The following is a 14,970-nucleotide window of genomic DNA, read 5'->3' on the forward strand; positions in this document are numbered from 1 at the left end:
ATTGGATGAAAGACAATATGCTAGAGATTTAGAAAAAAGTTCTGGAAGGTGTGGCGTTTCAGCAGGTACTTCAGCTCCTGCCCTCCATTCCAAAAACAAGAATGTTTGGTTAATTGAAGGCTAAATTTTCATGAGGTATGCATGTAAATATTTGTTTTTGCGACTCCGGCCACCGGCTGGCAGTTGAAGGTGTATCCTGCTCTTGCCCAAAGTCAACCAGGATAAGCTCCAGCACACGGCCGTTTAGTGAGCATAAACTGTGCAGAAAATGAATGGAGGATTATACTCTTTCTCAATACTATTTCAATAATTTAAAAAACAATTTAAAAACACACTACCCTTGGCTGTGAGGATTTTTGATTGCTTGTTGGGGCCCACTTGTGATCACATAGCTGGGTTTGCTTGTTCTGTATAAAATAATGAATATACTGCAATATTTGATATCTAGTTTTCTCTAACGACCCCTGAGGGTAATGCTGAGAACCCTGACATTTATCATCATACATTTCCTCATGAAGTCATTTTTATTGTTTTACTCACTTTTCTGAACTATTAGCACGTCTGCCTCGCAGTTCTGAGGTTTGGAGTTCGAATTTTGGCTCAGGCTTTACTGTGTGGAGTTAATGTGTTCTTTTGGGTTTTCTGTGGGTATTGCTCACATTTCAAAAACATGCATGATATGTTACAAGGACATGCGCTACAGAGATGAAGTATCAATTCATCACTATGCAAATTTGTAACAGACAATAAAAAAAAAGAAAGAAATTGATATATACTTATTAACTCATAAAGATTTTGTGCCCAAGTGACCAGCTGATTGGTAGTACAGTGCAATAGACACCAATACTTTTTATTTTCCTACACTGACATCTAGTGGCACTGCTATTCCACTGCACCATTGTTGTGCAAGTACAAGTGAAGGAGAAATTTTTATGTGAATGAAATAAAATAAAAGCAAGGCAGGTTCATGAAAATTTTATTTGCAAAAATTCACAACTGAAAGCAATACTGCTGCAGAGAAAAGGAATACTGACTGCTGGTTTGCTGTATTTTCACTATTTTGCTATTTTTATGTCATAATTTATTTCCTTATTCTTACAATGAGATCATGTATGCACTGTAAACAAGAATTATTTTTTTTGTAAATTTCATAGACATAATCAGAGCATTAGGTAGAGATGTTTCTTTCGCCATTATTTTATGCTGGAATCTACACTTTCAATTCAATTGTCGTATTAGATTTTGTTAAAGAAAAAACATGTACGTCTGAACTGTTTTAGCTGCCTTGCACATTGCGATTAATTTAGTTGTTTGAGAGTCAAAGATAGACTGCTGTGGGAAGGTGTTACTCAGTCTGAGGTAAAATTCTCTGAGAAAACAATAAAAACATTCACATATGGCAAAGCATATTAAAGCAAAGCTTCAACGATAACATAATACCACTGAAGACTAAACATAATTGAAATTGTGTGTACTACAAGACAGCTTGTTACATTTTGTTCCGTCTTCAGTCTTGCAATAAAAATGGACGTTTTTTGTAATTCACAGTATGGCCGAGGTATGTATGTACATCATGGTGGAGATGGAAAATGTACACACGGCATCTACACAAAAGGATTGTATCAAAATGTTCTAAAAATATCTCTGGTTGGTTTCACAAAAAGCAAACTGTATCAAAAGCATTGGCTGAGAGCAAGCAATATAGAAGGCTTTAACGCCACTTTACACAACAAAAAGCAGGACAACCAATCACGTCGCTTTGATTGTGAACCTACAGCATCCCGTACAGCACATGCAATGCGTTAAACAATACAGGAGGAAAAAAAAAAAAAAAAAAAACCTTCACAACTAAACATAAGAGAAACAACCTTAGTTGTACCATTGTGCTTCGTACAGATTAGGCTTGACCTGTCTATACAACAATCATGGGCGTCTTACTTTACGTATGTGCTGAAGCTACAACTGAGAGCAGAGGCATTACAGGGCAAGTGGCTCTGAGGAGAACGATAGAAACAGGACACTTACTAGCATCTTTTTGAACATGTCGTAATTGGTTTGAATTGCAGCTCCCTCTCAACTTCGCTGGCTCTGTGATGTCTCTGACAGTTTGTCTATGTGGCTTGAACACAAGAGATGTATGTACACTGTAAACGTCATGAACCATGAGAACTGCACACAACTAGTGCACTGTAGGATGCACAAAAATTCTAATGAGTTCACTAAGAAGTGTTTTACATTTCTTTGTTCCATTACATTGCACATGCCTTGAAGGAACACTTAGCACCATGCAACCTGAAGATGAGGTGGCTCCCTAATGTATCAAATACAGAAACAGGTCTTTTGTATGTGAGTGTGTGCGTGCGTGTGTCTTTAAAATCATATTAGTAAGATGTGATGTATAAGAGGTGTCCAAAATCATAATAGTAAGATGTGATGGAAAAAGATAACCAACCAAAATTTAATGTAATACTGGGGTGTAATAGTGTTTTTCTTATTTTATAAGGAAATACAGGAGAGTTGACCAGCAACTGGCAGAAAACTGAAATAAATGCATGTAAAGTTGCCAATAACCATTGATGTATGGAAACTCTAACGAATCATCCGCAAGACGTTCAGCTAAGAAATTCTGGAAATATTCAGTTGGACTCTTTTCACAGTAGTAATGTCAAATGTCACGACATTTTGAGTGCTGTAATCTGAACATTTATCTTAATGAAAGAGCATTTTCTACTGTCATAAATGGATATGTAGCAAAATCATTTCTCAAAAATACATTTCTTGTCTTTAAATAATTAGTGGCAACTAGTTTAATCCAATCTGGTTTGAAACTACACAAAGGTTGAAAATATATCTCAGTTTCTTGCTCTATATATTCAAGAGTTATACTTAACATTAACATTCCTATTCATTTTGGTTTCCAACTATTAAATTGCTCGCATTTTAACCCCGAATGCACACAAGAGCTCCAGATGCTTGCTCATGACTCTGTGGTGTCTCATGCAGATAAATGGGCTAACCTCAGAATGGCAAATGAGAATATTTCAGAAGAATAAGACTATTATGTTGCAATTTACATGCTTATTTTGTTATTAGGGCAATGTGAATAAGTACAGGTTTCCTGTTCAACAATCCAGCCTGAGCAAGTCTGCCATGGATCAATATAATGATATGGAGGTTTTTTTTTTTTTTTTTAAAGGGTGACACGTGACATGATGCTTGGTACAGTGGTGTGGACCGCCAGAAGCAGCACAGTGTACAGTGGTGTGTCTCGGTGTGGGCGTGGCCACTGTGCAAGCACTATTCTTCGGAGGCGTGAGACAGCTGCTTTTCATACAGGCTGAGAACGTGATGCACAAACTGGTACTGCTCACATGTCTGGATCATCCCGCCCCTGCCAAACACACATTGATAATTAGCTGAGGCACATCACATACAGTCTAAAACACACACACGTGCACACACTTTAAAGAGCATCACGCAAATATCAATTAATTTTTGCTCGATTATTTTTTTAAATGGCACAATAATTCACACTTTTCAAACTGTTAATGTTGCATTTGTCTGCATCATTCATTTCCACAAGGTTCTGCTCAAACTGCTGTTTCATTTTCGATCCCGTCACAACTGTTCGTGTTTACATAAAACACAAGCAGTTTGTTTTGCATTTCGTTTCCTTTAAACTGTAGATGTGAACTGAACCATGACAGTAAAACAAATGTACTGACCCGTGTCACCTGACACCTGACGTTTCACTGTAACAACCGGCCCCATAGCCAATAGAGGTTTAGCTACAGCATAAACATCCAACTCTTTTCTTGACAGACTATAGACAAGGAAGTAGAATCTAGCACCTGTCCAGACGCAGTTGGCAGGTTGTTCCTAAGATGTCAACCACGCCCTCCATCCTTAGCTGCTTGCAGAGGATGGAGGTGGCGATGAAGCAGCCAGTCCGACCGATTCCAGCACTGCAGACACAATCACCGAGAGGAATGTGTTGTCATAACTTTTTGTTCCACCAATGTGACTCATGCTTCAAAAGATGATTGGTAAAAAAGCTAAGCGTTTGATATTGAAGCTGTTTTATTAAAGTGGGACAGTCACTAAACTGCATGCATGAAGATTTACACATTTTAAATAGATACCTGCAATGCACAATTACAGGGCCACTAGTGGGTGGGGCCTCCTCTCTGGCTCTTTCCACTTCCTGTACCAGCTCTAAAAGAGGTGGGGCTTTATCTGGTGTCTTCTGGTCAGGCCATGAGGTGTACCAGTACTGCCGCAGACTCCGCTCCTCATCTCCACACTTGCCAGTGTATACACACACAAACACATGAAATACACACCAACCCATGGGATCGTATTTAATTGTGTTCCTGACGCAGGAGCACAGTAAAGATTTTCTGATCAGCCTTGTTGCTCAATATGTACATAGGAAATTCAACATTTGAGCGCTGTGTGACAGTAATGAGTGCAGAGTGAGATAGTAGAGTCAAAAAATTATTTCCTCTCCTGAACTGATTTTGGTGCCCAATCGCATTCACAGGCTCTCCTTGTGCCTAAGTCCAACAATGATTAATAATTAGACTTTTCCAGGGACTGCAATGTAAACAAGGGTTAATAAGTAGGTATGAAGTAATAAGGTAGTTTGTCCCAAGAACAGAGGCCAGACCTTTTCACACTACTTTTTTTTATTTGCCTCTTTTAACATATTAATAGCACTTCATGAAATTAACTTTGAGTCACCTGTAATTTTGAGATACTAGCATAGACTAAATCAAACATAAACCATGGACAATTAATCATATGAGCTTACAATGGAATTGTTTACTGTATTGTGAAACATCTGTCCATACGTCTGTCCATCCATGCGTCTGTCTATCCATACGTCTGTCCATCCATACGTCTTTCCGTCCGTCCGTCTGTTCGTCCGTTCGTTCGTCCGTCCATCCACCCATCCACCCATCAATCCATCCATCCATCCATCCATCCATCCATCCATCCATCCATCCATCCATCCATCCATCCATCGCGCCAGCTATCCATGGAGAACATGCAAACTTCAAACAGGAAACCCGGATCTGAGTTTTAAACCCACAACCTGCCGAATATGAAGCAGATACATTATCTCGGCTTATATTATCCGATAAAATAAAAAGTACTTCTGTAAAGGTTCTAGCAGGGTTTTGAAATCTTCAATGAACTTGAAATTTTAGGTACCTCAACACGGAAACCTTGACTGTGAAGCAGACCCGATAAAGTCTGTTTTCAATTGTTGTTGTTGTTTTTGTCACGTTTTTACCCTTTCGTGCCTTACCTTCAAAGTAAACACCCTCAGACTGTAGTCGTCCTCCTGTGTTACCGTGACAACGGTGATTTCAATCCCCTCATGGGTCACAGTGTCCTCAGGCCAGTACTCGGCACATTTCTGGAACACGTCACAGACAAAATAGCACAAAATTCAAGAACACGATGGATCACAAATACCACAATATTATCATCACTAGCACCCAACCTCATTTTTCTCCTCCAAGTTGGTGATCATTACAATGATGGGGGTCCTTTCCTGCCACACCATTCTCCAGAAGTCCCCCACCGTGTTTACTGTTGGACCCTGCGTGGCGATGTATGCACGCTCTTCACCTCCATAACCCTGAATAAAATCATCATTTTGTTTTTACAAAAATATAGATTGTCTTTTGGAAACATTTTGAAAAATATGATGAAAAAAAGCTGACATCATCCACGGATAATGATAAATCAACAATTTGACTTACTTTGAGATAATTGCCATTGATGTAAGTAATGAGGAAATCATCTTCATCTTGTGACTTTAGGATCACTCTGCTGTGTGTGTCTGGAGGTAAGCAGTATTAACAACAGACAAAAGGAAATGGGAGACACATTTTACTTTTCCATCCTGCACAAAGAAAGTCTGCTGATAAAATCCCAACCTAACAACACTCTGTTTTGATGGCCATTGTGATGTGATGATCATTAATAATATTGCTCATCTTTTCAAGGACGTCCCCAAATCCTCACTCAGTATAATCTCTCTCTCTCTTTGTCTAGTGTTAGTCTATATCATTAAATCATGATCATCTTTTCTTATGTTATTAATACCACCAATGAAATGATGTTGGAAATCGCCGTACTCACTGGGTAAGATGGTTTTGTAGCGGTTCTTTCTCACAAGCCCTGGGTAGTTGTACTCCTTAGGGTCCACAAAGTTCATTGGCGTTTCCTGCAAATGGACAAATAACAAACAGGAACAATCAAGGCGCAGCAACAATTAGCTACTGTTATGTGGGAGGTGCAATCCATTCCATAAACAAATTAAAATGTTATTTTGTAATACTTAGCAATTGGATATGATTGAGGATTATATGACTAGTTTGAAATTTTAAACACCAATTGCCTGACAGACTGTCGAATCATCTGTGAGTTTATATGTAAATGAAGCTCAGTATCCATCCTTCTTTCGCCCACTGACAAACAGAGGCAAAGCTTCCGGGTGCACAGAGCTCCGTTGGGTGAACACTAAGAGCGGGTAAGTCCTTGTTTCTTTGATAAGTGTGTAGGTGGCTGAGCTACTCTTGCTGCACTCACATAGAACTCCGCCTGCAGGGCCTGGTCATCCATAGCCCGTGTGTGTAGCATGGCAGGGGTGAGAATATGTGTGCCCTGCCGGAGGTACTCTTGGGCCGACTGGTCCCTTGGGGAAAGCTGGGCTCCATACCCGTAAGGCTCCGTGCAGCCCGGTGTACACATGTCCAAGGTCAGGGAAACATTGGAGCCTCTCCTGTGTGGAAAATGTCAGTTCAAATAAAATACCTACATACAAAGCCTTTGTGGCCGTTTTACCATTGTGCTTTGCATGAATATAATTTAAAAGAGCACCATGGCTTGAAAATTAGTCAGCTACTTAGGCGGTCACAGAACGACTTCAACTTTGGGTTTAATGGTTCGTGTTAACTTCTGAATCGGAAAATGCTATATTTGTTTATGTTAGCCTATTTTAGAGCGACATGAATATAATTTGAAAAATGTTGACATATTCAACAGGATGTAAATACTCTTTGGCAACTGTAACCTGTAAGCATTTTTACTGCTGAGCGCATCCGCGGGTTCAATTCTGGCTCCGGCCTTTCTGTGTGGAGTTTGCATGTTCTCCCCGTGCCTGCGTGGGTTTCCTCCGAGTACTCCAGTTTCCTCCCATGTCCCAAAAACATGGGCCAATTGACCTCTCCAAATTCCCCGTAGGTGTGAATGTGAGTGCAGATGGTTGTTTGTCTTTATGTGCCCTGCAACTGGCTGGCAACAATTTAAGGATGTCGCCGGCTTACTGCCCAAAGTCAGCTAAGTTAGGCTCCAGCATGCTCGGGATATCAAAAGCTGTGCTTTGAAGTTCCACAAAAAACAGCAATTTAAAAAAAAGAATGCACAAGCCACATCGATGCAACAACAAACTCCTTGGGGATGGAAACAAACCTCTCTTGAAGCCCCACCGGTGTGACTGTGAGAGTTGCAGCATCTCCCTCTGGCTTGCTGTCGGTTCCCATTTCAAAGACTGGAGTCTGAGGAACGGCATCCAGATCCATCAGGTCCTCTTGGGCGTCCGTCCACTCTGACAGGGTGAAGGAAGGCTGACGGCTCACAGACTGACGTCTGTCTCCAATGTCTCTTGAAGTGCTTCCAGGTGGCCTCAAGCCAGTGCCGTATCGCCACCTACACACCATGTGGACGACCTGAAGATAGATGAATGAAGGAGAATGCGATATGTAGCCACTTGTCAGTCAAGCATACCATTTCAAGAAAAAAAATGTCAAGAATGTCTTTAGGATTCCATAAATAAAGCATAAATTGATCATGAAAAGCGATTTAATCTCCATCTGCAGTAATTCACAACAATCAACAAACACAGTTAGCCATAACTAAAACCACACAAATAATTAGGTAACAGTTTACGATTACGTAGTAGTGGTGGGAAAAGGATGCAAATCTTTTGATTTAAGATCTATGGCAGCAATAACCTCAACCAAATGTTCTCTGTCATTGGAGATCAACCCTGCACAATGGTCAGGTTGAGCCCCCCCTGATATACTACAGTATGATGAATAACTAGTTTTGAAATTAAAAACTAGTACAAACTGTTAAATAAAATAAAAAAAAGAACGGTAATAAAACTTGTGAGCAAGATCTCTATTTGTAAAGACAATGCGTAATTTTAGTATTGACACATAAAGTCGATGCAGAATTTGTCTTGGCGGGCCAAATATAATTATACTGCAGGCCAAATTCGGCCCATGGGCCAGCATTTGACACCCCTGCTCTTTTCTCTTTGCTCTTTTATTTTTCTTCTGTTAAAAACATTCTGTTGCTGATTTACTCCTGTCCATTGGGTCATTGGCTTTGACATAGTATCATGTCAAAACTGTGATTATCGCTAATGCTAGTTCAACTACATAAGGAGGCCAGAGTGGTGGAAAAGAACAAACACTGCGGAGACTTCAAGCTCATTTCAGTTCAGGAGTACGGGAGGCATGGCTAGCCGGTTGAAAACAGAGATGGAAATCGTGCATCCTCTTATAAAAATCTCTTCCTTTTTCCCCCCGAATCCCCAAAAACCTGAATCATGTATCAAACTATGGGTCAGAAATCGAGACAGCAATCAAATTGTGATTATCTCTGGGGTATTGCTACAGACCTGTTTCACAATTTTATTCCTTCAATGCTAAGTATATCCGATTCAGTGATCGTCAATTGCCCTGTATCGAAACACACTTAATATACGCAACACATGCACACAGTCATCACAATAATTGACCAAAATGCACATCAACATGCATTAAGTAAGGTTATTACTCATCTAAGAATGACAAAGGTGTGGAATTGGGCATACAAGTGTGTTACATAGTTTGTGCATACCATAGAAACACAGATGGTCACTCCAATGCCTACAGTGGCGTAGATGATCCATGTTTGTTGTGTTGTGTTTACCACATCCTTCATAGACTGACAAGAGCAGAGAGAGAGAGAGAGAGAAATTGAACACTGGATGTATCACATCTTTGCATTTTGCTTTCATACGTATATACAAGACACAACCTTGAACTTTTTGCTGATATCTGTATTTACTATTGTTGCCATGCTATACAAACTCAGCTAGGGTGATATGGGAAGTCTGTAATAAGTCACATAGTCACATATCTTATCCTAAATGAAATGATGTAAAGTATCAAAATATGACAGTCCAACAAATAAACTGTTGATTATTTACAGCCATTCTGATGGCGTATAAAGAAAACCAATCAGATTGTGTCATTTCTCAAACTTACATCCATTCCAAATATTGGGTGGCAGGGTAAGACAAAGCCCAGATAGAAGTCGATGACCTGGAGGGCTTTATAGATGGAGGCGAAGGGCCCGTTTCCTTCCACCACAAAGAACATCCAGTACCCCTGAGAAGACAGAGCCAAGGTAGACTGTCACAGCGCTGCCCTTCATTCACATGAGAGCAGCACCAAGGCTGTTTTCAGGTGAAAAGAATGGAGCAAAGAAAAGAGCATGGCCAGTTACACAACCATTGAAAAAGGTACAAATTGTCCAAGTGCAGTCTGGTATCCTAATCAGTGGTGGATTTTCAAGGCCTCTCTTATTTCAGTCTATTGTGTACACAGCGATGCGAGGTTTTGTGTGTGATTTAAAAAGGCAGGAAGAAAAGGACAAGCACCTTTCCCATTCCTATTAGTGGACATGTTGATGATAATTCTGCTTATTCTAATCATTGTGAGTGTGTCTTTTAACAGCAACATAGGCCATAGCTATTCTACAATAGCTGACCTTGTAATTGGAACTGGACTCTTGTTAAAGAAGTTTTATGGTAGCCTATACAGTAGATATGCAAATCATGTATGTTACATTTTGTTTTCTTCAAGGGTTGCACAAAATGAAATAATCTGGATTAAGATATATTTTGAAGTAGAGGATACATACATACCAAAATGTAAATGATTTTATTGTGTGTATTATGCAACCACTTGACAAAATGATATGGATTATGAGTACACCGTAAAAAAATAAAATAAATAAATAAATAAAAAAAATGGGAGGTGCACACTGGGATCCATGTATTGGTTGACAGCCATTTTTTTCCATCCATCCATCCATCCATCCATCCATCCATCCATCCATCCATCCGCACTGCACGTCCTCACTGAAGTCAGGTGAGTGAACCATTGTGTGCATCTTTTTTTAGTTTCATTCCACATCCATTTGCATCCATTCACATACCGTGACTTGGGAGATGACAAAGAGGGCGGCCCAGTAGTGGAACTGGACCACCAAACTGTAGACTTTATGCAAAAACACTTCTTCTTGTCGTGAACTTTGCCCCTCTGTGCTTTCATCTTTTCTTCCGAGCAATTCTTCCGTTTTTGAGGCTCCATCTACTCTTTTTCCTGTCTTTGTGGGCTCATCCAGCCAAACAGGGTCCTCATCAGGCCTTAGGAAGATGGAGTCCTCGGTGTGGGAGCGGGTGGAGCTGCTCAGGCGTCGGGTCATGATCCTCCTGTCGATAGAAGGCTCCTACGTATCGTGAAGCATTTGACACATTAATGCTGCGTACACAAGGCAGTTGAAAACAGTTCAAACTACATGGCAATCAATACACAGTACAGATTCCAATGGACAAACGTCAATTGGTGAAATTGTGGTCTATTACAGATGTTTGAAATAAATAAATAAATAATAAATAAAAGCACTTGCTCTGAAACATCTAACTATCCACTGTGGGTCATTGTTACTTATTACTTAGCTTACAAACAACAAAATAGTGTACATAATATCATTATTTCCAGTTCAATGACCTTCTCATTGCCTCTCACTGTGTTTGTCAGTTTGTGTGTGATGGGTGTGATATTTGAAATGAGAGCGAACGAGTGAGTGGGGATGTGTGTGCGTGTGTCAGTGCGCGCGCATGTGTGTGTGTTTGTGTATGTGTGTGTGTGTGTGCATGTGAGTGAGCGAGAGATTCTCCATTGTGGAGGGATGAGTCAGGGGTGATGTGTTTACAGCCCTGTCCGTCGCCTTGGCAACAGAGTGGCTCTCATCCCTGTCATCCGTTCTGAGCATTATCATCTACTGACAACAGACACTCACTCACATATATGCATGCATGCGTGCGTGCACACACACACACGCACACACTCACACACACACACACACACACACACACACACACACACACACACACACACACACACACACACACATGCACACGCAAAGAAATGGTCCTATTATTTTTTAAATGAACATTACACTACCTTGTTTCGTATGAAATTGTGTATTAAATGTTGCCCTTTCTGCATCCATTGCAGCCTACTCAAGGTTGTCAAGGTTTTTCAGTTTTCCTCTACTTTCCTGAGTTTTCCCTTGCTCTTCTGGGTGTTAAGATAAGGGGATGTTGAAAATATTTGTCAACTGTGGGCAATGAAGCCCTTTGAGACATCTCTATGATCAAGGGCTTTACAAACAAACTTGACTTGACAATTCCATTTTTTGAAAACTAGCTGGAACTCAATACTTAGTATTGCTGGCAGTAAGTCACATTTGTTTCCACGGAGGTTGCTTTTTGTCACGGATTTTGTTCATGACCTTTATAGACTGAATTTATCTGCAAAGCCTAAACTTTGCCCGATTTGGTGGGCAGTATTAGGCCTATGCTTTTTGCAGAGCTTCATCAAGCTCTTGCTGGAATAGTATGCAGTCTTCGACAGGGAGATTTTTCTGCAAAGAGATTCAGACTCGTGGTGCCTTTCGGCAAAGCTCTCTATTTGGTGTCTGATTTACATTACCACCCTAACCTATGGTCACGATCTCATGCGATGTGTCATGACCAAACGAGCAAGATTAGGGCTGAAGTGACTGAAATGTGGTCCCTCCATTCCGAGTCCATGCTTTCCCTTTGAGGTGTAAGGTGACAAGCACCATAAAGCCGCTGGTCCTCCTCATTGATTGGATCCAGTTGAGGTCATTTGGGCATCTGGTTAGGGTACAGTTTCCGATGCCTCTCCTTCACAATTTGACCAGGATAAGGAACTCAAGATTTCACACCAGACCAAACCACTGGTGTATCTCTGGTCTGTGGTTGTATTTGACTTTAAGTCTTTACCTTATTGTCATTGTGAACTTTTTTGTACTCCAGTGGAATAACAACTTTGAGTCATCTCATCCACATGCAAAATCTATTTTGAGGTCCAAGCAGTGAGCAATTGATGCAATACAATTTCAGTTTAAGCTTTGTGATGGTATTTGAATGTGAAAGCTTGTCAAGTAGTTTGCAACTATTATTATTTTTTTGATTTATCAATGACTACAAATAAGACAAAAGATACGGAAAGCAGCCAGTCGGTCGCATGGTTCACTCACTTAAGGTAGAGCGAAGAAAAGGATGGCGTGGGAGTCAGATCACATGATGAAGATAAATCCTGTATCTTGCCGCAACCAGTCAACCTTGGCCATTGAGAAGCAACCTACAAGGCAGAAGATGTCAGACATTCTACATATGAATAAAGACATTATTAGACCGTCTAAAGACAACCTAAATCATTTCCCAAAAATACCCACGGAAGCCTGGTTGTGACTCAAGCACGAGCAGTCCTGGTGAGGCAGGGTTAGTAATGCTCCATCTGAGTAGCACTCTTGTCAGCTGCCAGCTGTGCGATCATGCGAGGATGTAAGGTGACACGGTAAACTGTTAATGTCTTCCTTCTTTTCCTTCCCTCACTCTCCCTTGCAAAGAGGCAAAGTTAAATCCAGCCGGACACCCTCCCCAAAAACATTCCGATTGCTCCAGTTTGCAATCTGTATGCACGAGCTCTCTTTTCTCTCGTCTGCAATGGTTTCACTCCGCGCCATGCTGTGAAGAGCTCCGAGCTAAATCAGACCACGTCCCCGTGTGTGTTTACAGGTGATGCATGCGATGAAGATACACCGCTGAGTGTTTTTCTCTCTCCGCTTGCTGTGAAGGTGATTTTGAATTGATGACACCAGTTCGCCCAGCCTGTAGCCATGGCAACAGGCGTACATACAACATACATGAATGCAAAGGCGAACGCTGGGGAAAATTGTGTGTAGGAGGAACTGTGAAATTTCGCAGGGTGCAGATGGGCAGGTGAGTGGATACAGGGATGAATGGGAAGCGCAGTAGGCTGAGTTACTGAGTGACGCAGTGAGGCTGGCGTTTTGGTCACCATGGCAACCCAGATATTATAATGAGCACTCACACGCCCATACACACTCAACCACAGGCTCAAGCGGGAAAAAATCATGTTCAAGTTTGTCAACTAATACTGGTTCTCTTTGCTTTTCAAGGTAAAAGTCTTAGTGTTTAGAACACTTTGTCGGTTTCCCGGTGTTTTATAATTAACTGGTATATTTCTACTATTATGATCAGATAATTCAAAACCTAATTCATTTTAGGTAACATGTAATATTTGTGGTGGCTATGAATGATAGCAAAAAAAGTGTTTGAAGGTAAGCATGAACTAAGAATATATGTTGTCTATATTTGTGGTAGAACTCAACTTCAAGTTAACTTTAACTTCACAACATCATGCACTCACATGCACACATACATATCTGTTGTAAACAGTGAACCCTGAAATGACTCACACTCTGGGCAAATTCATTTTGAACTACATCGTATTTTGGAGCTTGATGAATGGACAGAGGAACGGACGGACGGGTTGAGGGACGAGCAGATGGATGGAGGGATGGACGGATGGATGAACGATAGACGGATATACGGATGGACAGATAGATGGACGGATTTTCTATTGATATAGATAGATAGATGGATAGATGGATAGATGGATAGATGGATAGATAGATAGATAGATAGATAGATAGATAGATAGATAGATAGATAGATAGATAGATAGATAGATAGATAGATAGATAGATAGATAGATAGATAGATAGATAGATAGATAGATAGATAGATAGATAGATAGATAGATAGATAGATAGATAGATAGATAGATAGATAGATAGATAGATAGATAGATAGATAGATAGATAGATAGATAGATAGATAGATAGATAGATAGATAGATAGATAGATAGATAGATAGATAGATAGATAGATAGATAGATAGATAGATAGATAGATAGATAGATAGATAGATAGATAGATAGATAGATAGATAGATAGATAGCGTGATAACTTGATCTGATAACAGAAACAAAATATAATTTAAAAAGGAAATCTAGCCATGATAATATGGACACATATAAAGAGGATTTAAGATGTGTCAAAGCTGATTTGATCTGGTTTCTCAATGAGGGTCCTCCATCTTTGAATCCTTAAAAACCCCCGCCCCCCTCATCTTCATATAGATCATTTACATTGTATTGATCTGCACTCTTTGACACATCAAAGCAAGTGGAAACAAAACCATTCAAGTTAACGGGATCCTGGACTAGGGGCCGGCATTAGAAGGGGAACAAGGGGAATTACTGTCATTATTTTTCTCTTTGAGTGACAGATGGCTCATGTTTTAATGGATGTTCCTGATGATCCTTCTTCCTCTGTCTGGAAAATAATGGAAGCATAACAGCATGTCACCATGTGCCCATTCTATTTTTATATTATTGCACTGCTTTCCGAAGGTCTGGTGTGCAGGTTTTACTAACCATTTCTAGTGGCTTCTTTCCTTTTTTTCAAAGGGAAAATAATAGGGGGACATCAACCGCTGGCAAGAGGCATGCAGTATAATAACAGTATTTTATCCTTAAATTCACTTTGCAATGGCAGTGTAGTAAACCACAGAGATTTTTACAAGACGTATTCTTAAATTCTGGAGCTAGTTTTTAGGTACAACATTGTTTCCTTCTTCCTGGTCAAAACATCGCCTACTTCATTGCTACTTGTTGCAACAATGTACAGTTCAACAATATCAGTCTTAAACG

The 14,970-nt window shown here is 40.3% G+C and overlaps 1 protein-coding gene across 2 annotated transcripts; it reads right to left on the minus strand.

The window, feature by feature from the left end:
- Positions 1 to 2,172: 2,172 nt before the first annotated feature.
- Positions 2,173 to 10,560, minus strand: ptpn5 (protein tyrosine phosphatase non-receptor type 5). Of its 2 annotated transcripts, XM_085914562.1 has the most exons (13): positions 10,441 to 10,560; positions 10,291 to 10,392; positions 9,336 to 9,458; positions 8,926 to 9,012; positions 7,489 to 7,745; positions 6,607 to 6,799; positions 6,157 to 6,241; positions 5,775 to 5,854; positions 5,513 to 5,650; positions 5,315 to 5,425; positions 4,143 to 4,303; positions 3,852 to 3,965; positions 2,173 to 3,391 (listed from the first exon to the last, which is right to left on the minus strand). In XM_085914562.1, exons 1-13 carry the CDS (start codon positions 10,558 to 10,560, stop codon positions 3,298 to 3,300), a joined length of 1,665 nt encoding a protein of 554 aa, XP_085770688.1. In that variant the 3' UTR covers positions 2,173 to 3,297. The 2 variants fall into 2 exon arrangements, with proteins under 2 accessions (XP_085770688.1, XP_085770687.1); XM_085914561.1 differs by having other exon boundaries at positions 10,291 to 10,560.
- Between the last annotated feature and the right edge of the window lie 4,410 nt (positions 10,561 to 14,970).

The sequence above is a fragment of the Syngnathus leptorhynchus genome, chromosome 6 (assembly GCF_054491065.1).
Source record: "Syngnathus leptorhynchus isolate UIUO chromosome 6, UIUO_Slep, whole genome shotgun sequence".
NCBI classification, from domain to species: domain Eukaryota; kingdom Metazoa; phylum Chordata; class Actinopteri; order Syngnathiformes; family Syngnathidae; genus Syngnathus; species Syngnathus leptorhynchus.

What these genes read in the sequence shown, in the direction of transcription:
- ptpn5 (XM_085914561.1), bottom strand. Translation starts at nt 10,560, where the DNA reads ATGACCCGACGCCTGAGCAGCTCCACCCGCTCCCACACCGAGGACTCC. An exon ending in CTACAAAACCATCTTACCCA is followed by an intron (nt 5,855 to 6,156) that starts GTGAGTACGGCG and finishes GCTTACCTCCAG; the next exon opens with ACACACACAGCAGAGTGATC. An exon ending in ACTTGGAGGAGAAAAATGAG is followed by an intron (nt 5,426 to 5,512) that starts GTTGGGTGCTAG and finishes GACGTGTTCCAG; the next exon opens with AAATGTGCCGAGTACTGGCC.